This window comes from Syngnathus floridae, chromosome 17, assembly GCF_059516105.1.
Source record: "Syngnathus floridae isolate MCC-2025c chromosome 17, RoL_Sflo_1.0, whole genome shotgun sequence".
In the NCBI taxonomy this organism is placed as follows: Eukaryota; Metazoa; Chordata; class Actinopteri; order Syngnathiformes; family Syngnathidae; genus Syngnathus; species Syngnathus floridae.
In genome coordinates, this window is record NC_142429.1 from 8,371,820 (window position 1) to 8,394,458 (window position 22,639).

The following is a 22,639-nucleotide window of genomic DNA, read 5'->3' on the forward strand; positions in this document are numbered from 1 at the left end:
CTCATCATAGCTCGGCCCACAAATGACGTCACGTCACATGACACGTTGTTTACAAACTTTGCACATTTTGCATTTAAGTTCGTTCTTATTTTATTTGGACTTTTTAAAAAAATTAATTAGTTTTAAGTAAGTTATTATTATTTCAACAATGCAATGACAACATTTGAGCCATGAAGCTACGTAGCTGACCACTTCAGTCGTGAGCTCACGTTGACGTATGCTGACGTCACGATACGAGGCGGAAATCAAGGCAGAAAACCTGAGGACGCGTCTTTTATGTTGTTTCTTCGCTATCATTTGTGTGCTGCATGGGCCCTTGAGCGAAAAGAATTAAAGTAGACGATCGCGCCAGCAGTCACATGCAGAAGCGACCCCGTCAGAAGGATGCCCTTCATAAGTGTCGTTATTTATACCAAATCTATTTTGCGGTTTATATCGAGACAAGTGAGTAAGCGTAAGAAGACCACGTTTCCACAGCAACGAGAAATCAACCGATTCAGCGCATCCGGATCTTTTCTTCTCAGTCCAAAATGAATTCCAAGTAAGACGACCAACAACATGGCGTGGTCTCGCTTCTGGTTATTTTTTTTATTTATTTTTTTATTTTTTTTTGCACTTCTTTTGGTATTAAAAATAAATGTTTGAGCCATTACAATTAGATCTACACCCTAGTTTACGTCGCAAAAGTTGATATGCTGGGTTTTGTTTCCATTTCTACTAGAAATCCCAAAGATCTTAACGACGTTCAACCGGCGAAATCTGGCAAGTGCAACAGTTTATATATGAGTACAAGCCGTGACATCCCGTGCGTGTGTTGCCTTCAGGAACAGTGGGAAAACTCTGTTATTTTCCACCACCTGACATGACTTGATGTTTTGAGTCAAAGGTTTGCATTTGTGTTTGTACTTTTAAAATCACAGGTGAGAAAAAAGGATACCATGGAGTAAAAGGCCAGATATCCCAAATCCCTGGATTGTCCCCAGTTCTCAGCAACGTCATAGATGTGGTGAAGGTCGGGAAAAGGGTTGGAATTCTTGACACTGATTCTGACTACGTCAAGCTTGCAAAACAAGGGGGACACAAGGGTACTGCCATCTTGATGCATTGCACAATCTTCATTTTATATATGTGTAGTTTGTCATTACTATAGACAGCAAATTGTGATAAAATTTGTATGAAATTGTATTTTGTTGAAGAAATGCACATATATATAGTGTTTATCCTCCTTCCTTTCCATAGGGCTTCTGTACTTTGATGACACAAAAGCATCCAAGCCCAACTCATTTGAAGTTGGAGATGCACTGTTGGATGGTCCAATAGAAGCTCTTGGTAACCAAAGGTGAATTTTGACACAGTCTGTTAATTAGGGGTCTAATACTTTGAATTGCAATATCATGCTTTTTTTTATATCATCAGGGTTATTTGCACAAAAGAGAAAAAAAGCCCAGGAGCTTCCTCACAAAGAGTACTACCTCCTTTTTGGACAGACAATATGTCTACATGGGAGAGGGATGATGGAAGTCCTCGCAAGGAGAAGGTAAATATCAAGTCTTAAACGTCATGAGGTATTTTGGCATTTTGCATTTCCACTAGTCCAGATTGAAAGCTAAATCTACAAATTCCATGTGCATTAAAAATACATTTTACATGTTAAGAGGGGAAAAAAAACAATGGATGGAGATTGACCATGGCCAAATAGAATGAATGCTCCTTACACTGACACATTTGACACTTTTGTAAATTCCTGTTTTACAGAAAAAGAAGACCCCTACCAAAAAGTTGGTGCAATGGCGGCCACCCAGTCCAAATGATGTAGGAAGCAAATTCAGGAGGACGTAAGTTATTTTATTGCCACAAGAGAGCGCTGTTTCTTAACAATCAAGGAGACTGCTCACTTGACAGCTGTCCAGAGAACAGACGTGGACTCTAATGATAATAATAAGTTTCAATATTCAGTCTGCTCCAGTGTTCTTAAAGTCACAATATATGCTGTCTGTCCTGAGGAAAATATTTGTTCCCACAGTGTATCTAACAAGAAATCTTCTCCAGTCAACATGTCAAAGCTGTTGAGTTTTGGTTACATAGATGGGGACAACCCATCTACAAATGAGACTGAGTCAAGTTAGTCAAGTTCGACATAATCATCTGGCTCACTCACATTTTATTCATTCTAATGTAAAAGCATTTATTTATTGTGTTGCTGCTTTTTCATATGCATCTGATACAGAGATAATAAAAAGAACAAACTGAAGCAATGTGTATTTTTCTTTGTGTTATTTTATGTTTGTTTTGTATTGTATTTTGTATGTCACGAGGTGTTTGACACCTGTGACCTTTGACCATGATATTTCCCCAATAAAGTGGCCTGTTATTAGGTACACTTGAAAATGGCGGTGTACCTAATGGAGTGTCCGTGTGATTACCTCGTTAAGTGCAGGTGCGTGAAAACTTTTAGCTCCTTTTGACCGTGAAAGTGGCTAAAACTTTTCACGCAGGTGCACTTAACGAGGGTAACTTGGAAAAACATATTGGAACGCGGCCCCGAGGACTAGAGCTTGACACCTGTGACCTTTGACCATGATATTTCCCTAATAAAGTGGCCTGTTATTAGGTACACTTGAAAATGGCGGTGTACCTAATGGAGTGTCCGTGTGATTACCTCGTTAAGTACAGGTGCGTGAAAACTTTTAGCTCCTTTTGACCGTGAAAGTGGCTAAAACTTTTCACGCAGGTGCACTTAACGAGGGTAACTTGGAAAACATATTGGAACGCGGCCCCGAGGACTAGAGCTTGACACCTGTGACCTTTGACCATGATATTTCCCTAATAAAGTGGCCTGTTATTAGGTACACTTGAAAATGGCGGTGTACCTAATGGAGTGTCCGTGTGATTACCTCGTTAAGTACAGGTGCGTGAAAACTTTTAGCTCCTTTTGACCGTGAAAGTGGCTAAAACTTTTCACGCAGGTGCACTTAACGAGGGTAACTTGGAAAACATATTGGAACGCGGCCCCGAGGACTAGAGCTTGACACCTGTGACCTTTGACCATGATATTTCCCTAATAAAGTGGCCTGTTATTAGGTACACTTGAAAATGGCGGTGTACCTAATGGAGTGTCCGTGTGATTCCCTCGTTAAGTGCAGGTGCGTGAAAACTTTTAGCTCCTTTTGACCGTGAAAGAAGCTAAAAGTTTTCACGCACCTGCGCTTAACGAGGGTCACTTGGGAAACATATTGGAACGCGGCCCCGAGGACTAGAGCTTGACACCTGTGACCTTTGACCATGATATTTCCCTAATAAAGTGGTCTGTTATTAGGTACACTTGAAAATTGATGTGTAATTGGTCCACTTAACTGGAATGCACATGACTAGTACAAAACAGTGCAGACTGCCAGGTCAGGTCGAAATAGCTGACTGGTTGGTGGCGCGGGCTCTTGCTTGGTAAGGTCTTGGTTCGATCCCAAGTGTAACTGTATACTTGAATATACTTTTAGAATTGGAACCTCGCTTTGTGTAAGCGTACGCATATGCAAACAAATAGTACTTATGTGTAAATACATAGGGTGGCTCCGCCCCAAAATTGGCAGATCAAACCAATGGATCACGCCCACTACCTCGGGGTGGGTTCGTTCTTTTTTTAGTTCATGACTTCAACCAGTAGGTGTCAGTAATGCGCATTGAAGCTGGTGCCACCTCGTCGTAAAACAAAACAAAGGAGAAAATGACGTAACTTCCCGTTCTCGAACTGAACGGATTTGAGTGAACGCCTCAGTGGGTGATTTGAATTTCCAGTTCATCGCGAGAACGGATCAGTGAGGGCACGAATCTTTCAAATGTAATGGATACATGATTTGAATTATTTGACAATAGGCAGCCACATTTGGTGAGGTGTGGATGAAAATTTGGATGACAGAATGACAACAGACACTGGCACAGGATGATACAAATTTTAACGGTAAAACAGCGGAACCTTGGTTCACAATGAAATAGAAGATATTTCAATTAAAATCCTAACATAACTGTTATTGACTCATCATTTTCATCAAGTGGCACCTTCAAACTAAACTTCAAGTGCCAACAAAGTGTTGGCTAAGACATGACAAAAACATATTTACAAGGTGGATGGTTGTCAGGCTTTGAGAAAAGAAAAGAAAAAACAATCCTGGCTTGAAGCCTTTTGTTTGCAATTTAAGATGCATGGAAAGGGGGGGGGATGGACTTTCAGCTAACAAATAACCAATGATCAAACAACAAAGATGCCAGCCCCTCTGGAATTTGAATCTATTTTTAAATAATTATTTCTTCACACAAGATAACTTGACCTCAATTCTCAGTACCAGTACAACAATGTTCCAAGCTGCATCTTTGTGCATTGTATTTTCACAAACATTTTTAGATGCAAACATTCATGCAAAGAAAGATTTACGTTTCAGTCTGGAAAACAAACAAATTATTGACTAGTCAATCATATTTTCAAATGATGTGCATTATTTTCTTGATCATGTCATTTGTTTCGAACTAGTCACAGTGGAACCCCCAAATTTCTAAAATAACCAAAATATTTGGGGAACATGCATTAACAGTCACACAAAAACTCAGTTGATTAAAATTTTACGATGGTGGTCGTTTCAACTCGGGCTGGATTTTCGAAAAGTTTACGAATTAGAATGAATTGCGTTTGACTTTGGAGGTTCCAATTCATTTCAAACTGACCCAAGATGCAAACTTGAGTCTTGGATGTTCACATATAATGTGGGAATTTTACCTTCATCCAGTTGCAGAGCACTTTAAACCAGCATCTAGCTGTCTAGTTTAAGGCCATAGTAAAAAAAAAAAAAAAAAAGGCCAACATTTCAAGAAGGTCAAACAGACGTTGAAAAGATGAGCTCATCATCATCTGCTAAGGAACAAGAGGTCATGTGACCCAAGGCATACAACTTTGTATAGTACAGACAACCCAAAAAAGTGGGCCTTGGTCCTGAAATGTCATGTCACATTGGTCCCCTAAAAAAAAAAACAAAAAAAAAAACATAACCAGTATTTCACTGCATGACTTGACTATGTGCACATTAAGTGGCCAGCAATCCAAATGCATACAGGGTGAATGCAAAGGCTGAACTTTTGTTTACACAAGGAAAAAAAAAAACGCAACTGGAGGCATGAGAAACGGTTGGCTTCAAATCAGAATGAAGTGGTTCACAAAGTGCCCTGAGAAACAGCAAAATCAGGAAAAACAAATCTGCACTGGACACTTTGACAAGTGGTTGTGTCTGCGCTGTTTCAACAGAAGCCCACGCCGCTCCAACAGCAGTTACAAATCAAAAGTGTAAACTCTATATATTATAAGTTAACGCAAAATGCATAGATACATACATATATGTGTGTGGGTGTTAGGAAAAGGAACTTAAATGGTTAGAAGCTACGCTACTGAAGATTGTGGCTTGACTGTGGATAGGGCCCTCCTATTTCCTGTTCGTCGAAAATCTTCCGACCAGCCCGTATGATGCAATCAAGTGGCGTCAGAAAGCATCGTGGAAATAAATGGCGGTTCCGAAAAGACGAGCGAGACGCCCTCGGCGGCCGGGATAACACAAAACAAGGCCTTTCCCTTTCGACAGTGCTCAAAGCAGCATAGGAACAAAAAAAGCAGCACAGTGTGAGAATTTGAGCGGAAATAAAGAGAGGCGTCGGAAAAGGGTAAAGGTCATTTACAGTAGTTGGAAGGGCCAGTGGGCAGTCACAGTGAATCTGCTGAATAAGGCAAAGAAGAGGCAAAAGGGATTCTTGGTAGTAGTAGTGGCTTTGATTCAGTTTATAAGAAAGGGAGGGGGGCACTGTCAAGAAAGGAGGAGGGATGGGTGGAAGGAGACGGGCGGGTGAAGGAAGATCTTCCTCTGGTCCATGTTAAGAGGTGGTGTGCACCCGTCCATCTCTCCTCCGCTCCCTCCTCCCTTCACTGCAGCATCAGCTGCTTGAGGTTGTCATGCAGGATGGTGTCCTTAACGTCGCGGAAGACCAGGCGGATGTTCTCAGTGTTGATAGCGGTGGTGAAGTGGTGGTATAAAGGCTTCTGCTGCTGCTCTCGCCGCTTTTTGCGAAAACACTCCACCAAGAAGGCCTGGACGTCCGCCAGGCTTTTGGGGTCGCCCGAGTACTCGCCAAAGTAGTCTTTGATGGATACCTGCTTGACCTTTTCCTCCAGCAGGTCCGTCTTGTTCAAGAATAAGATGATGGAGACGTTGATGAACACTCGGTTGTTGACGATGGTCTCGAAGATGTTGAGGGACTCGCTCAGACGGTTGGTTTGCCTGTCTTCCATCAAGACCTGGAGGAGTCAGCATGCGTGATACAGACGTGAGGTTGATGGAAAGTTATGCTTTCGGTACCCGCGATAACAATGATTCACAACCGTTTATGTTCACTCGAACGATTTGCACATATCCCACAGAAAAAAATAAATAATGGCAAGATTAAAAAAAAAAAAAGTGCTGACATTTTGCTGATATCAGCGTGGCGAGAAATGGGAGATGTTGACTTTTCATGCTCAGCTTTATTTGGTATTGATTCAAAAACATGACCTAAATGTGAAATGTTGGCCAATGACTAATTAGGATTGATTTCTTTTAGCTACAGTTAATTCAACCAAATGGACACTGATTGATACGCGTTGCATCAAAAAAAAAAAAAAAAAAAAAACATGCACTGTCCAAATCCCTCAAATTCAGTTTCAAAGTACTAAAAAGATTTCCTTCTTATTTAAAAAAAAAGTGCTGGAATATATAAATAGCTAGAATAGAATAGCTCTATTGTCTAAACAGTTCAACATTAAGGGTCTGTAAATTAGCATGCATGCTTTGCCACAGCCTTTTGTTTGCACTTTTCTGTTCACACACTACGAACAAGTTCCCGGAACTACAAGTCTATTACGTGACTTGTTCTCTAAAACCAGGCTAGCTGAGAGACTGCACCCTTGAATTTTAATTCCCTATGTTCATACGAGTCAAGATCCAGTTGTTAAGTCTCATTTTGGGATCAGGAGTCTTCATTCAAGCTTTTCCAGAATGATAAACAATTCACAGTAATTGCCATATCTGAAAACTGCCTTGCCAAACAACATATTTAAAAAATATTGAACAGGAGGGATCTGAACAGTACAAATAGTTCACTCACCTGATCATATTCCGAGGAGGAGACAAGAAAAAGGATGGACGTGACGGAATCGAAGCATTCGAACCAGCGCCGCCTCTCTGAACGCTGACCTCCTACATCCACCATTTTGAAAGGCACATTCTTAATCTCAAAGTCGTACTCGTGGATGCCCTTGGTGGGCTTTCGGGCCAGGAGGATGTCCTGCTGGCTAGGGAGGTAGTCCTGAAAGGAGAAAAATCAAATTCACTTTTTTCCGGGTCCATCTGTAATGGCTGATGGCCAGATGTGGTGCTTTCACTGCTTATATTGTTTTGTTGATGTCAACCATTTAAAACTCAGCATTCCTGAAATACCACAGAGAATAAACAATTGCGGGTGTTACATTCCAGACATGACTCATCATTAGCAAAGAGCATACTGATATCTGGAGATCCACAATCCAGCTATTCATCAATTCTTGCTTTCGAAACCTGCTTTCACAACAAGCGATGGTCAAAATGAATTACCATGATGACAGCAGTTATTTTTTTCTGTTTGTTTTGAAGCAGACTTAAGTCATTTGCCAGACATTAATTGAACTAATTAACAACCTATAAAGTAAATCGTCAAGAAAACTTGCATCTTGGCTTGAGAAAATCCTATGTAGATGTTTTTTCGAACAATATTATGCCATCTTTAGGTACACTGGCAAGTGACATTCTTTTGATAGACCTCTGAGACTTACCGACTGTCCAAGCTTTTCCAAATTGTCCAGGAAATACCTGACTGACTCCCCCTGAGAGACAGAGATGGGGGGAAAAAAACGGTGTCAATAAGTAAAATCTTCACAATCTCCATTGATATTATACTATAAAAGTGAACATGATCTTTTTGTGCATGAAGGACAAGTGAGAGAAAGTTAAAAAAAAAAAAAGGACAAATTGAGGCAACTGGAAGCCAAAACATCCAGCCACAACTAAAATGTTGGCTTGTTAATCATTCATTTTCCCACAATGCCCTCGTCAATTTACCCTCGCGCTCATTAATGCTCATTGTTTAACCACACAGGCAGCGAGCTACGCTAACACACCAAAAAGTGGAAAAACTGGAAGAGGCCAAATATTGGTTCTTACTGCTACAATATTTTTTTTTTAATTAATTAAAACCAATTTCGAGTCACGCATTTTTCTTTTAACCAATTTTGGTAGTCATCACAACCAAGTTGGTCAACTTTTTTTGGCCCAGCCCAAATAGATCAATTGTGAATGAAAAATGTAGTTTCAATTTATTGCTTCTATACAAACCTAGTTTTTATTTAATTCATTTTTTTTCATTTTGGTTTAATAATCTTGCTTACAGATGCAAACTGATTTTACCGTATGAAAAATTGTTGGTAGATCACCAACAAACTTAGAGAAAAAACATTTTGGTAGGTTTGAGGATGGGATGGGAAGAAAGACAGCAGTCAAAAAATGGCTCCCCTTCATTGACTTTCCTGTGTAGATCTCTGTTCACACCCCAGCTGCAGCTCTGCTGCATCATATATAAGGAAGAGGCCTTATCTGTTACTGTCAAAGCTTGTCTATACACCCCAAGATCGAAAAAAAAAAAAAAAAAACGTGGTGCAAAGTGAGCCATTTTGAATTAATTTGAATTGATATAAAGTCTAGCCCAACAACATGGAAAAAGCCCGGCTTTATTCAAGTGGCGCCATCTTGGCAGAATTTTTTTTTTGTAGCAGAGCACTGCATTTTAGTTTCTTTCTTACAATATGGAGATTTTTTTTCATACTGAAATAGAAAGATCATGAATTTACAGGAAATTTGGGCTACGGTACTTACCAATTGAAATTCTCTGCGACGCTCATAAGCATTCTGGATTCCCTGGTCATCCCATAGGGCCTTAATTGATGGCAAGTAATGTTGAAAAACTTTGGGTTGCACCATCCCGTGGCCGTGGGCCATCATAGAACGAGTGTCAAACGCCATCAACATATCTCCATGGCGTTGATTGGACAAGTTGCCCCAAGGAATGTGAAGTTTCTCTCGAGCATCCACCAAAACTCGAATACCTGGAATGAGAAAACACGTATTTTATTCTCATGTGCTTTATTGCTAGATGCACTAAAAAAATTACAGTGGAATATCACTTTGATTCATGTCGGACTGTGGGACATTTAGAAATAGCTGCCGCGTTTGCCGTTATTTTCTGATCGTTTGTTTGCGGGTTTTCCGCTGTCTTTTTTTTTAAAATGCGGTGTCTGTGTGTCAACGGTGAATCAGACAACAGTGCAAATGAAGGTCCTACCAAATTCACAAGGGACACTGACATTAAATTTCCTGTTTGGTGTAAACATCATCAACTGTGTCATTTCCCCTTCACGCTGAGCGGGCCTTTCCACCCTCTCAAATAACACTTCCCTATTTGCTCAGATTCACAGTAAAGTAAGTTACTTTTACCAACGATGAAGATAATCATAATAATGAATGTATTGACTAGTTTTACAAAATTAGTCACAAGAGTTTGTATTTAATTTAAGTCAATAAAAGTCAATGATTCACGCAGGTGGCTTATGTTAGCGTAGCAGCGTCCACAGTCAATTAACTGCAAATCCGATATAATGCAGTCTTGTTAAAACACAATTTTCCCGGCCAGATGTTTTGTCCGATTTCATGAAGACGTCAGACATGGGAAGATGTCAACTACACCTTAGCATGTGACTGGAGATTGGTGATCTTAATTTTTATGTAGTTTATTTATCCCTCCAGCTTGTGAGTTCAATGTTTAAGTGCAGTTAACTTGTTTACATCCTGTGTTTCATGGAACCTAAAATTTGTTGTTCTTGTAAGAAATATCATTTGTTTGTTGGAAAGCACATTAGAAAGGCACCTTAAAAAATTACAATAAATCCCATTATTAAGGGAGGAAAAATGGCAATAGGATGCATTTCCACAACATCCCTTCACTTTATCATTCTTCATGCAAGGTTATTTAATAACTAATCATTTGAATGCAATGATTAATTTCCATCTGTATCTAGGAATCAATTCTTTATCCAGTCTGGTTTAAGTCCATATTGACGAATGGCGATAGTTTCAGTCATTGTATTAATGATGCTGTCATGCTATCTGCCCACGTTTGACGACCACAACCATCGTGATGTGGACCACACGAATAGAGAACGTAATTCTGTTGAGGGGCTCTTCAATGGAACGGACTCGGGTCACGGCTGGTCCTCCTCCCGAACCCACGGAACACAAATAACATGGGCGTTTCTTGTTTGCTCCTCGTCCAGGGAACACAAGCGTAGCCCTGGTCATCTCAACGTGTAGTTAGCATAGCTAGCGATTTCACCATCAGTCCATGTTTACACTCGACATCAACTACAACATGTGGCAAGAAGATGAACAATAACTCGAATGTATTAGTCGGAGTCTTACCTTTAATAACATTGCTGTAAATAGTTGCTCTGAATTCTTCTTTGGCCCTCTGATTGAAGTCCTGCCCATGGATAATGCGCATCTGCTTGAGGAAAGTCGACTTACCGCTCTCGCCTGCTCCAAGTAAAAGGATTTTAACTAGCCTTTTAACATACGTTTTATCTCGAATAAGACATTTATCTATCTCTTTAGATTTCCGCAGCTGCTCTGCCTCGCCGCTAGTGAGGAGACAGTTTGGGAAACAGACAGATAAAACAGAGCGGGACGGCAGGAAGTCCGCCATCTTTGAAACAACTTCATCGATGCACACAACGAGGAAGACAGTGCAGCCCAAGCTGCTGCCACTGCTGCGTTCAATGCCGTCGGAATCTCCATGTTCGCTCGCAATACCACAATACAACGGGGATTTTTATTGACAGGACGTCAATATTATATTAAACCATTTTGAAACTGTATTTTGAAAAAAAAATACATAATGTGCATCTTGGATATCCATGTGTGACGGGTTTTATATATATACTATATATATATATATGTATATATATATATATTTATATAGGTGCGTTTGATGGTAAAGCAATTTTTGTCCTTCTTAATGCGATAAGTAAATCTCAGCACACTGACAGCAAAGATGCAAACATTTTCCCCAATCAACATCATGGTTTTCATGAATTGTATGATACGATGCACTATGGCCCCACATTTGCAGTGTGCCACATGCATGGACTTCTTCATCTCCATCAGCATCAGGAATGTTCTAAGAAGCAGGAGGGATGAAGAGGCTTTCTGCGACTAATTGGTGGCTAAATCCTTCCTTGCCTTCTGTCTAACAATCCCCACACATCCCTACTCCATGCAAACACTTTAAGGGTACTTTCTTCTTGATTGTTGTGAAGTTTCCACATTGGTGTCAAGTGATTTTCTTCATCAACGACAAATATGACGATCAGAACAGCCCGTCCAGACCGAGTGCAACATTTTCGACGTCTGCAGTGTCTGAAAAAGGTGAGTCATTTTTATTATCATTCATTATATCGGTTATTCACTGCTTGAAATGTTTTTGAGTCATTTTTTATAGTTAGTGCCCCAAATTACAGTGAATGCACAAAACAACAAAAATATTTTCACAATAAATTGAATAAATTTTACAAACGTGCTATAACAAAAGAGATCTTTTTCCATGTAAATGATGTGTCTGGCTGATTTATTACCATTAAATTTCATTTATAGTTGGATGCCATTGTGGTTGAGATGCAAGACCCCAAAAGTGGTCTTAAAGGCTCTGAACAAAAACTCAACGTCACCACCATTCCACATGTCATTGCTGGTAAGACACCAATGTAGAGAAGTAGGAATTAATTAAAAAATTGTGAATTAACTGCCTGTTTGATCATTATCAACATTTACATACACATTTGAATTTACATTTCAATTAAATAACAATTTATTTCTATCAGGCTGAAAAGGAGTAGGTGAGTGGCAAAAGCATAATAAATGCAATTCTGGGGGGGAAATAATTGCATTTTAAAAAGCATTTTAAAAACGCTGAGAGTGAACACAAGCTGTCATGGATGTCTAAGCTCCTACAACAGACTATATAAAGAAGGCCTCAATTGGATGAGCATTGCTCACTTCTTTAGAAGACAAACTAGGACTTTAATCTGGTCAGAGATCAGGAGTGGAAAAGGTCAACCTATCTGGATGGCCTCACATTGTTGTCTTAAAAGGATATATTTAGTACTTCCTGTAGATAAAATTATTAAATACATTTTCTTTGCATACTTGCAAATTATTATCGGTCTCCAAACAGGTAAAGACATCATTGCATGGATTACTAACAAGATGAAGATCACTGTAGAAGGTATATGTAACAAAAATATTTAAAGTCTGCCATTTTAGAAATTTGACATATCCACCTCATATTATTAATTTGTCTTGCAGAGGCCCAGACCTTTGGCACCATGTTAGTGGCCTATGGATACATCTATGCCCTGGAGAACCACAAGAAACTGGTCATGTGCAATGACAACAGCCTTTATCGGTTTCAGGTAGAGAAAAAAAAAGAAGTTTGTGAGCTTGTAAAGCAGAATATGGATTTGTATGCAGAAATAGATACCTTTATGAACCAAACCAGTAGAATAAAAGAATATAATACTGCCCGACTCTGTTTAGTATCGATGCCAGTACTGATGCCTGCAGGCTAAAATTGATTGATAGCATGGACAGTTCCAGTTCACAAATCAGTAACCTTTGCTGCTCCATTTACAATATTTGTAAATGGGTTGTGGAGTATGCGTATTTGATGCATTTAATGTATTTACAATTATTATTATTTTTAATTTAGTTATAATTATTTAGCAGTCTGTTACAGTCCATGTGGTATTGTATCTCCTGTAGTTGACAGTCAAACAAACATGTCTACTTTATTACTTCAGTACATGTTCTTTTACTTAAGTAAAAAAAAAAAAGGGTTTATTTGATCTACTTTTACCAAGAGTGTAAGTGCCAGTCAATTAGTATCTTACTGACTGACTGACCACCTTCTCATTTTATGTTTACTATTCTAGACGCCATACTTTTGGCCTACGCAAAAATGGGTTGCAGATGATACGGACTATGGTGATTATGACACTGAATATGTATATATATTTATATATATACACATACACCTGACTCTTTTTCATCTTTTAGCTATTTACCTGGCAAAGAGAAACATCCGCAAGCAAGGCATGCTGGAACCTTACGAACAGGTAAAAAACTTTGTCGCCCTTATTTAGGCATTAAAGAGTCCATTTTTGGTCTCATTGTTATCATGGCAACTTGATTTGTGAGTTACTTGATCTTCAAAAATTACAAAGTGGCCACTTGGACTTACTGAATGTCAAGAATTATTGCGCAAGCTTCTTATCTACTGTTCTTGACATTGTCATTCATGTAGTGGGTCTCTACAAAAAGCTAACATTTTCTGCATTTGTTTTAAAAAAAAAAAAAAAAAAAGGCAGATTACAACCACCTACATAAATGGCTGTTCCACAAATGGGATTTTATCGTGATGCAGGCCACCGAGCAATACAAGTACGTGTTTCCATCTTCAACTTATTTGGTTCAATTTGTTCATCTACAAATATGAGAATTTATTTTCTTTGTTAGAGCTGGTAGAGAGAGAAAGAAGCCAGATCGTGTTGTGTTTGATTGCCAGGAGAGAGCTTACTGGATTGTGAACAGACCACCAGTGAGTGTCTCAAAATGTGTTATATCATTTTACAAAATGTACTTTTTGTACAAATCCAATGTATTTGTGTCCAGCGTCGTACTCATAGCGCTTTGGATATTGGCCCAGATCGCCTTATTGATCCTAACATAGACGAGGTAACAGGTCAGTCTTCACTCACTCAGTTTTAAACTGTCACACCATTTGTGCTTACACTAATTTATTCACTTTGTTTTCTTTCAGGTTTCCTACTTTGATGATAAAAGTGTGACAGTTTTGTGTGTTCTAATTTAACGACCATCGTGTGTATTCCTAACGATGTAGACGTCATTCAGTTCTCAAAATACCGTATTTTCCGCACTATAAGGCGCACTGGATTATAAGGCGCACCTCCAATGAATGGCCCATTTTAAAAGTTTGTCCATATATAAGGCGCACTGGATTATAAGGTGCACCTTCAATGAATGGCCCATTTTAAAAGTTTGTCCATATAGAAGATATATACATTTGGCCCGTGGGTCGGACTTTGGACACGCCTCCTGGTCCATATATAAGGCGCACCTGATTATAAGGCGCACTGTCAGCTTTGACAAAATTGGAGGTTTTTAGGTGGGCCTTATAGTGCGGAAAATACGGTAGTAGTTTTTGTCATTACTCAAAACACAGTGTTTCATCAGAGAACAAATTAAAATGAAGGTTTCCCTTTGTGTTTCTTTCAGAAAATCACATTTGACCAATACAGACGCATGGTAAGAAGTGGCTGTCAAACATTGATGCAAAAACTTTGTCTCTGCTATAGTTTGTCAAACCCCAAATGAAATTTTGTCTTTTACTCTAGAACATATTCTACCAGCAAGCCATCATGAGGTCAAAAGTCAAATCCAGTGTGTCGCTTGGGGCGTAAGTTGAAATTGATTATATTGGAAGTACCCTATAAGTTTTAATTACATCCCGTCATTCCCATCATCAGGAGACGGATTTGTTTATCGTTACAGTGCCATATATGATCAGTTTTTAAATGTACTCTTCCTAATAATTGTGTCCCAACAGATTGGTTAAGTATATTACAACCTACAAAAACCATGATCCCTTCCTGGCACCTTGCCTACCCAGCAACCCCTGGCAGACAGACAATGACTCTTACTGGAATCTCAATATGAGAAGGTCAGAGCAATACAGGATAAAAAATAGATTTAAAAAGTGTAGAGATTCTCATGCATGTATTGTAAACAGGGTTGATGTTCCGACAAAAATGCGAGTGGAGCGTTGGTCCTTCAGCTTATTTGAATTACTGACTGATCTGCGAGGCAGGGACGACTTCAAGATCTTCCTAAAGAAGGAGTTTAGTGGTATGGTTTTTTTTTTCTTCAATATTTTCTGACTGCGCATTTTTCATTTGCTTCATTATTGTATTTCACCATTTTGGTCACATTTGATTATGTATGATTTATAATTATTCTAGGGGAGAATTTAGCCTTCTGGGAAGCAGCTGAGGAGCTCAAGTGGGGAACTGCAGCTTCTATGTCAACCAAAGCTGAGAGCATCTTTAAGTAAGTCAAAAACATGCATTTTGGAAGGCAAGTTAGACAACATTTTTTTTTTTCCAGGACCTTTCTGGCCCCTGGCGCCCCCCGGTGGATCAACATAGATGGCAGGACTATGGGTCTGACAGTGAAAGGCCTGGACCATCCTCACCGCTATGTGCTGGAGGCTGCACAAACACATGTCTTCTTGCTCATGAAAAAGGATACTTTCTTCCGTTACCTCAAGTCACCAGTGTACAAGGACATTCAGAAGAAGGCATTGAACCCTGAGCCTCATAACTTCAGGTTAGTGACAAGAGTACATTCTGTTTCATCTTACCTGGAGTTGAGCAGAAACCTTGAACATGTCAAGAAGAATATCATCCAGTTGAAAAAGTCAGCATCTTGTTTCTATGTCATTGTAGTCAAGCCCAGTTGGAGCAAAACGCTCAGAATCGAAGCCCAGGTATCCATCCCATCATCCTTTGGAAGCAAGAAGAAGAGGAAAATGCAAAGGCTGCTGCTGCCTCTGCCCCTGTCGATGTCAAAGCCATGATGAGTAAAATTGACAGAAAGAAGTAAAAGTTTGTTGCACGAGTAGAACGGATACATAAATCATTTCTATTTTATTCTAAGACATAAGCTTATTTGTAGCTGCCTATTTAGTTGGACAACACATCTGGTGTTGTAGAAATAAATGCTACATTTAATCTTCTATCAATCCTGTCAAATATTTTTGGTCTGTTTTAAGGTACGTATTCTTGGTAGTATACATATATATATAAATATATATATATTAAGTCACATGGTTTGGAAAATACTTATACAACTCAAAGATTCAGTCCACAGTTTTATTCTAAACATAATTTTGATAATTATAAGATAAGCGGTTCAGATAATGGATGCATGGATGGAAAGGTTGCAGCGAACAAAAATCCCCATATGCTCTATCTCCAAAAATTACAGTTTGACATAAATAAAAATCATTTTCATACAGAAATTTGTCCTTTGTTCAAATGTGCCGTTTGGTTAGTCAGAGTGCCCCAAAAAAAGGAGTATAGAACCCTAATTAGCAAATAGACATGATGCTGACGACAAAAAATGTGTAAATTATTATTTGGTCATGCCAGATAGCCAACCGAGTTTAAATAAAGATTGAGAGTTTGTGTCTTCTTCTTCTGCCATCTGTCGGAAGACGCTGCCCGGCTGGAAGCTTTCCAGACTATCTGCTGAGGATGATGGAATAGGCTGCAATGGAAAGTAAATAAATAAATGTTGAAATGTACATCAACTTGAACAAAATGCAATATAACCCCAATTGTAGTGATTTTAGTAGAATAAAAACAAATCCCTTTCAGCCTTCTCATCCTAACTGTTGCAAACTGTATCATAATTGCATTTGAATTAAATCATTTACTGTTTTGCTTTATAAATAACATCATCTCATACCATGAATCTAGGTGAGTTGGATTGGATGTAATCAATTCATACAATGTTTTTTTTGTAAACCAGTCCAGGTACTTGATTAAGTATGACAGCAGATAATTTTTGGCCGTGGCTTAGGTTGTATGAAAAGATTAGTAATTCCTTCATTTTCATTCAATCAATCACAATTAATTTCCAATGGCATGATGAAACTCTGCAAATGCACCAAATTGATAAAAAAAATAAAAATAAAAAAAAAGCCCCTTGACTAATACTGCAACCAAACAAGCAAACACACTGATGAACTTGCCTGGCTTTCTCGCACTCAAAATGTCTGGGAAAATTGAACAAACCACATTTAAGCGAGATTAAACACAACAATTAAAAAAAATGGCAAAAAATGAAGGACAATTTGACAATTTTCCACAGTCGAGAACAGAAATCAACACTCACCAGCTGGTGTGGTTCATTGGAGCCTTTGACGGTTGACTTCGACTTGCGCCTATCAGACATGCTGAGGGGCAACAAACCAAACCTGTGTGGAGGCCAAAACCGATGTCAAATTAATTATTATAACTACAGGTCCATCTAAACAAATCATTCTAAATGTTCAAACCTGATTTGAGTGTTGGCCATTGGAAGGATGTTGTAAGGCTCCTGAGTGTTGACACTGCTGCTCCTCGGAGCAAACTGCTTTTCTGAGCCAGTCACCAGTCCAAACAGTACCTGAAAAACAACATTCAGGGGAAAGTAATTTGCATTGAAGCCAACCTTTGCTACATGATAAAAAGTTTCAAGGATGCTACCGATGTTCTTTGGGAGAGACGACTAAGGTTTGCATTCAGTGGCGGTGTGAACACATCCAGGTCAAAAGGGTCAATGTGACTCTCCAACCAATCACAAACTTCCTGCATCCTGAAAGACATCACCAAACTTTCTTTATACGTTTGACCCATGTTAGCATTCATGTAATTATGTTTGACCTTTTTTAATTCACTTGGATCTTTTCAAATCTTGTTTTAGTCATGACAACAACTACTTGACAATATTACCTGGGATCTTGATGGAATTTGGCGGTCTTGTCTTCTTCCATATTGGCAGACAAAGTAGTGTTAAGATAACGGAGGTCAAACATCATCTGCAATGCTCTGTTCTGAGTCATTGGAAATGCTCCTTCCTGAAAGCAAACAAATTATGCTCTCAAATTCGAATATAATTTGAAGAAGCTTGTTTTTTGGGAGTCACCCTGGGTACTCTCTGTGTGAGGCTTTGGTAGTGCTTCAAAGCTTGATCCAGACAGTCTTGCAGAAGCTCCTGCAAGGTGGGTTGTGGCAGTGCGTGACCTCCGACCCTGTTCACTTCAACACACAGCTCAAAGAGCAGCGACTGGACAAACAATGATGCCTGCAAAAAGTGTAAACGTCCTGTGAGAATTTTAAATCCAATGGTTTCAAATGAATTGAAGGTGAAGCTGACCTGGACAGGAAGACGAATTTTGGATGTAACATTGCTCCCTGACTCGGCCTCCTCTTGGATCTCGAAATCTTCCCAGTTTGTCGCATTTGTTAAGATGGCACCGGCGGTATCTGCATGAAGAGCTGTACGAAACTTCTCCAGCAACCTCTGAAAAGTCACAGGATAGCATTTTAATCCCATTTTCACAATTTGAGGCAATCAACAAGGACAAGCTAGGAAAACTCTTCAAGCCGCAACATCATGAGCTTGATATGTGGAAAAAAACAACACACAACTATAAAAGGACAATTTTTGATAAGTGCTGACTTTTGAGAGAGTTGAGCTCCAGACGTGGTAGGCTTCCATGCTGCAGTTGAGAAGCTCCTCTTTCAGTTTTGCCCACTTGGCCTGAGCAGCGCTGACCTGTGGGGCTGCCCTTGTTTTGCCCAATTTCTTGCTCTGCCTCGGGGTCACTTTGGCTGTGACCTCACAGCCACTCTGTTGTCCAAATATGCAGTGCTTCAAATTGGGGCACAGCTCTCCCATGGAGTGACACAACCTTGCCATGAAAAGGACTGAATTCAGTCTGGCTGGGCTGGGCTCTGGTGAAACTATAGCTAATTCGGAACGGACGGCAGAGAGAATGTGGTGAACGCAGGTCAGGCAACCATCTCGTAAAGCCTCCTCCACTGCCGGCGTGTCGGTGAAGCGGTTGAAGGAGGATGCTGACGAGCCCTCTGTAGGTCCTGATGATGAAATCGGAACTGATAGGGCGTCTGGGCCTGTAGAGGAGTACGATTTTTTTTTATTTTAACCTCGATATATCCAGGCAAGATCATTTCGACAACATTGAAATGATCGGATCTCCAGCAAATTCTGCAGGAATCCAATAAAGACGCTGATCATTTCAAACAGGGAAACACCCAAAAAATAAATTGAATTTCTCCCTGTGAGATTGTGTGTTTGAAATATGAACGCAACAAAAAAAAAAGTAGAAAGACTGATTTTCAGCCACACCAACCTGACTCCTTGGACGGAAGGTAGTGTTGGAGATCATCAAGCCGCGCTTTCAGCTTAGCGTCCAGGGAAGAGCAAAAGTTTTGAACGCAGGGTGTCAGGGCCTGGGTCTTCATGGCCAAACCGCTTCTTTGCTGCTGTTCCCCCCTCTGGGCCACGCTGACCCAACCTGCATCACTCGGCAGGTCTCCCGGAGACTCCGACCACAAATAGGAAGACACGTCTACTTCAAACTGGGCCTCCCGGCTATTGGCTGTCTGTCCCTCAAGATCCCTCACAGCCGATGTAAGAAGCTGCACCGAGCTCGTGGAGATGTCTTCGGTTTCTTCCTTGGTTATAGCCTGGCGGACCATGAATGCATACAATGAAATGAGACATATTGCTCTAATCTTTTATCATCGTGACACTAACCTGCAAGCGTTGAAGGAAGAGCTGTTGAAGGAAGTCATCCCAGATGGCCAGACGGCATTCGAGCAGCCGCTGGCATACTGTGTTCCAATGCTGACTGATGGAATCAGCGGAGAGGAGGTCCCAAACAGCATCTCTAATACCTGCCAGTCCCTTCAGACTCTTCACATAGACCAGAAGGCTACCAACCCCATGGCAGATGTCCTCCTTACATCTGAAAGCAAGACTCGTGATGAGAAGATTTCTTCTGGCTTGTGACAAATTGACGCTTACGTATTGATCCACTGCTGTAAGGTGTCCTGCAGCTGCTCTCTTTGGATTGGCTGGGCGAGTGTGCGAAGTGTGGGCTGGAACTCCGTGACAGAGGGGGGCAGGTACTTAAACCAGCTGCCTGTACTTGTGTCGTCCTGAAGCACATTCTTATCTTTAGCTGAAAAGAGAGTGATGGAATTTAGAATTCAGATTTCAGCAGGTATATTGAATGGCGACAATGTGTAGTACTTTAGTGATCCTAAATGTATATAAATATGACTTACCTGGAGATGACGTGACGTTTTCCAGGATGGAAAACAAAAGGCCACAGCTGAGGGTTTCCTCCCCAGGCCTGGGCCCCCCCTCAGGGTGCATGTAGAAAACAGCATACGCTTGGAACAAAGTGGTCACCAGCAGTTCTATGAGGCTGCACACTTGAGCCTTGATACCCGCACCTGACACAAAAAAAAAATAGTAAATATTGAATTTATGTTAATTATCGCCCAGGGTGATAATGTCCAACACGTCATGTGCACATCATGTTATCACGATCGTTTTTAGCAGCTTGGGCGATGATTAGAGGTATCACTGTTTTTTATTTATGTCATCGCTAACACACACTGGGCGATTATTAGAATTATGGATGATAATTAGAATAAATACGGTAGATATATTCTGATGTGTGTAGCATGAATCACGTGTGTTAAGCCAAATCTGAAATCATGATTTCATTTCAATTCATCGCCCGGCCCGTTGTTGTTCCGACTTGGAAGCTAAGTATGATTTCAACATTTAAGCGTGATGTATTTTGTGTATCCTGGCATGCATGCTGTTTGTTACGCTACCATGTTGGGGCTGGTTGAGCAACTGATGGATGGAGGCTTTTCGTGCTAACAAGAAATCCGCAAGTGCCTGGCGCGGGGAGCTGTCCTCCAGCAGCATGGTGGACAGGAGGGCCTCGGCAATGGCCTGGTCAGACACTGCACGACCCCGCAACAGAGACTTGCTGTCTAGAAGGATGGTGGACCTGGAAAACAATGACAAAACTTCAATGGACTCTCCTGCCTTTGTGTCACTATGAAGGTAAACAAGAAAAAGCAGCAAGTACCTGAAGTGACCAGTTGTGGCTACTTGGCGGACAAGGATAGGGAAGCGGGTCAGGGCAGGATTGTAATGACCCCCTGTGCCGGCTTCCAACTGAAGGAGACCGTGCAGACGACAACACAGCAGGTAGAGACGAGTTGCCTGAAGGTACTGGGAGGCCTCCATGGCGCTCCAGATGCGCTCGGGAATCTCCAATAGGAGCTTAATCTGAGAGGCCATCGTGTAAAAACTATCCTGCCACTGCCTCTATTAAACAAACACACAAATATGGATGCATTTTGTGAGCATAATTAACTCGTGTGGTTTAAATCCTTTTCATTTTTCGCAGTCTTCTTATTTTTTTCAAACTTTACTGCATAATAAAATATGCATTTTGGCAGAAAACTGTCCAAGCAAGTTCAAAACAAAGGAAAACATTCGATACAGTGCCATTCAAGAGCAGTTATTTGATTTTTAATATGGCAAACTGCATTGATTCGATAGCATAATTGCACAATAAATTCTCATATCATAGCTCTCAATTGCATACCCAAGTAAAGGTTAAATATATAAAAGAATCGTTCCACGCCGAGTGTATCACACCACATAATATACATTCAAATGATGTCTATACTTCAGAATGATCGTTTCAAAAAATAATGCTTAGGTGCAGAAAACAAACAAAAAACTGTGGAACACTAGGTTTGGTTTACCTCTGGAATGTGGCTGCTGACGCAGACTTTGCCTTGCTTTAGTCGGTGGCAGTACTGATACATGTCTTGGATGGACTGGACAACACTCGCCGAGCTCTCCCTCATCTCTCCGATTGTGTCGGCGGCGTCAATCAGATCCCGGTAGCGCTCCCCCACCATCTGTCTGAGTTCCTCCCTTTTCTGCTCGATTTCCCCGCGGACTTTCCGCTCTATGCCGCGGATGTCTTCGGTGCTGTAACGCTCGAACAAGATCACCGGATCCGTGATCTCCGAAATCCGGAGAGACGATGCCGGTTCATCAGACATTGCTTCTTCAAAACAACTTCTACAGTGACAGGGAAGTATAACCCGGAAGAGAAATAGCGTACACTTCCGATTTCCACGTTAGCAATTTTTTTTAACGCTTTGTTTACTTAAGTCCTTTCCAAATACTTGTGCCCTTCAATTGGGCGGGCCCATCGAGGGTACGAGTGTGTAAGGCGCCACATTATACAAAGTGCGCATCCATGCACACTCAGCCGAAGCATACTACCCACAATTCATTGCTCGCGGGAAAGTGGTGACGTTTGGTAAAATTCTTGTTCAAGTGCCAAAATACAATGTTTTTTCGAATTTAAATTCCAAATTATACAATCTACATTCCCAATGATTTCATGATATCATAATTGTTACCTTCACTTTTGATGTAACCTATGCAGTTTGTTCCCGTGGCCTTGTCATACATTTGTAACCTTCTGCGCATGCGCCCATCATCGCGCAGGGGTCGCAAATAGTGCAGGAGGGTACTCATACACTTGCTCCCTATACCCGGGGGTACACCTGCCCATCTTGTGTCCCGACATCATGAGTTCGAGCCCCGCATATGACGGTGTGATACTGGTGACACCGAGTTAAACAACAAATGTTCTATAACAAACTAAAAGTTTAGTAGAACTATATTTAAATGTCATCATGCGGTGTAATAACAAAAAAAAAAAAAAAAAA

At 40.5% G+C, this 22,639-nt stretch overlaps 4 protein-coding genes across 6 annotated transcripts; 2 read left to right on the top strand and 2 right to left on the bottom strand.

The window, feature by feature from the left end:
• The first annotated feature begins 245 nt into the window (after positions 1-245).
• On the top strand, positions 246-2,251 carry LOC148384200 (uncharacterized protein C7orf57-like). Its single transcript, XM_088357934.1, has 7 exons — positions 246-541; positions 722-762; positions 921-1,085; positions 1,240-1,339; positions 1,417-1,537; positions 1,756-1,835; positions 2,024-2,251. Exons 1-7 carry the CDS (start codon positions 531-533, stop codon positions 2,124-2,126), a joined length of 621 nt encoding a protein of 206 aa, XP_088214060.1. The 5' UTR covers positions 246-530; the 3' UTR covers positions 2,127-2,251.
• A 1,682-nt stretch (positions 2,252-3,933) lies between these two features.
• On the bottom strand, positions 3,934-10,894 carry gna13b (guanine nucleotide binding protein (G protein), alpha 13b). Its single transcript, XM_088357034.1, has 5 exons — positions 10,569-10,894; positions 8,970-9,199; positions 7,874-7,924; positions 7,171-7,371; positions 3,934-6,325 (listed from the first exon to the last, which is right to left on the bottom strand). The coding sequence occupies exons 1-5, from the start codon at positions 10,849-10,851 to the stop codon at positions 5,954-5,956; spliced, it is 1,137 nt and encodes a 378-aa protein (XP_088213160.1). The 5' UTR covers positions 10,852-10,894; the 3' UTR covers positions 3,934-5,953.
• A 388-nt stretch (positions 10,895-11,282) lies between these two features.
• rgs9a (regulator of G protein signaling 9a) lies at positions 11,283-16,302 on the top strand. Of its 2 annotated transcripts, XM_088357033.1 has the most exons (16): positions 11,283-11,573; positions 11,799-11,895; positions 12,379-12,429; positions 12,510-12,616; positions 13,136-13,187; positions 13,260-13,318; positions 13,567-13,643; positions 13,719-13,800; positions 13,875-13,937; positions 14,499-14,528; positions 14,618-14,679; positions 14,830-14,943; positions 15,013-15,128; positions 15,242-15,329; positions 15,387-15,608; positions 15,728-16,302. In XM_088357033.1, the coding sequence occupies exons 1-16, from the start codon at positions 11,508-11,510 to the stop codon at positions 15,882-15,884; spliced, it is 1,443 nt and encodes a 480-aa protein (XP_088213159.1). In that variant the 5' UTR covers positions 11,283-11,507; the 3' UTR covers positions 15,885-16,302. The 2 variants fall into 2 exon arrangements, with proteins under 2 accessions (XP_088213159.1, XP_088213157.1); XM_088357031.1 differs by lacking the exons at positions 11,283-11,573; positions 11,799-11,895 and having other exon boundaries at positions 11,961-12,429.
• cog1 (component of oligomeric golgi complex 1) lies at positions 16,140-22,091 on the bottom strand. 2 transcript variants are annotated; one of them, XM_088357030.1, is made up of 16 exons: positions 21,656-22,091; positions 20,968-21,209; positions 20,705-20,886; positions 20,144-20,314; positions 19,881-20,037; positions 19,611-19,821; positions 19,204-19,540; positions 18,510-18,964; positions 18,204-18,350; positions 17,973-18,131; positions 17,780-17,904; positions 17,534-17,642; positions 17,344-17,453; positions 17,181-17,262; positions 17,038-17,061; positions 16,140-16,550 (listed from the first exon to the last, which is right to left on the bottom strand). In XM_088357030.1, exons 1-15 carry the CDS (start codon positions 21,959-21,961, stop codon positions 17,053-17,055), a joined length of 2,802 nt encoding a protein of 933 aa, XP_088213156.1. In that variant the 5' UTR covers positions 21,962-22,091; the 3' UTR covers positions 16,140-16,550; positions 17,038-17,052. The 2 variants fall into 2 exon arrangements, with proteins under 2 accessions (XP_088213156.1, XP_088213155.1); XM_088357029.1 differs by lacking the exon at positions 17,038-17,061.
• Positions 22,092-22,639: the final 548 nt, after the last annotated feature.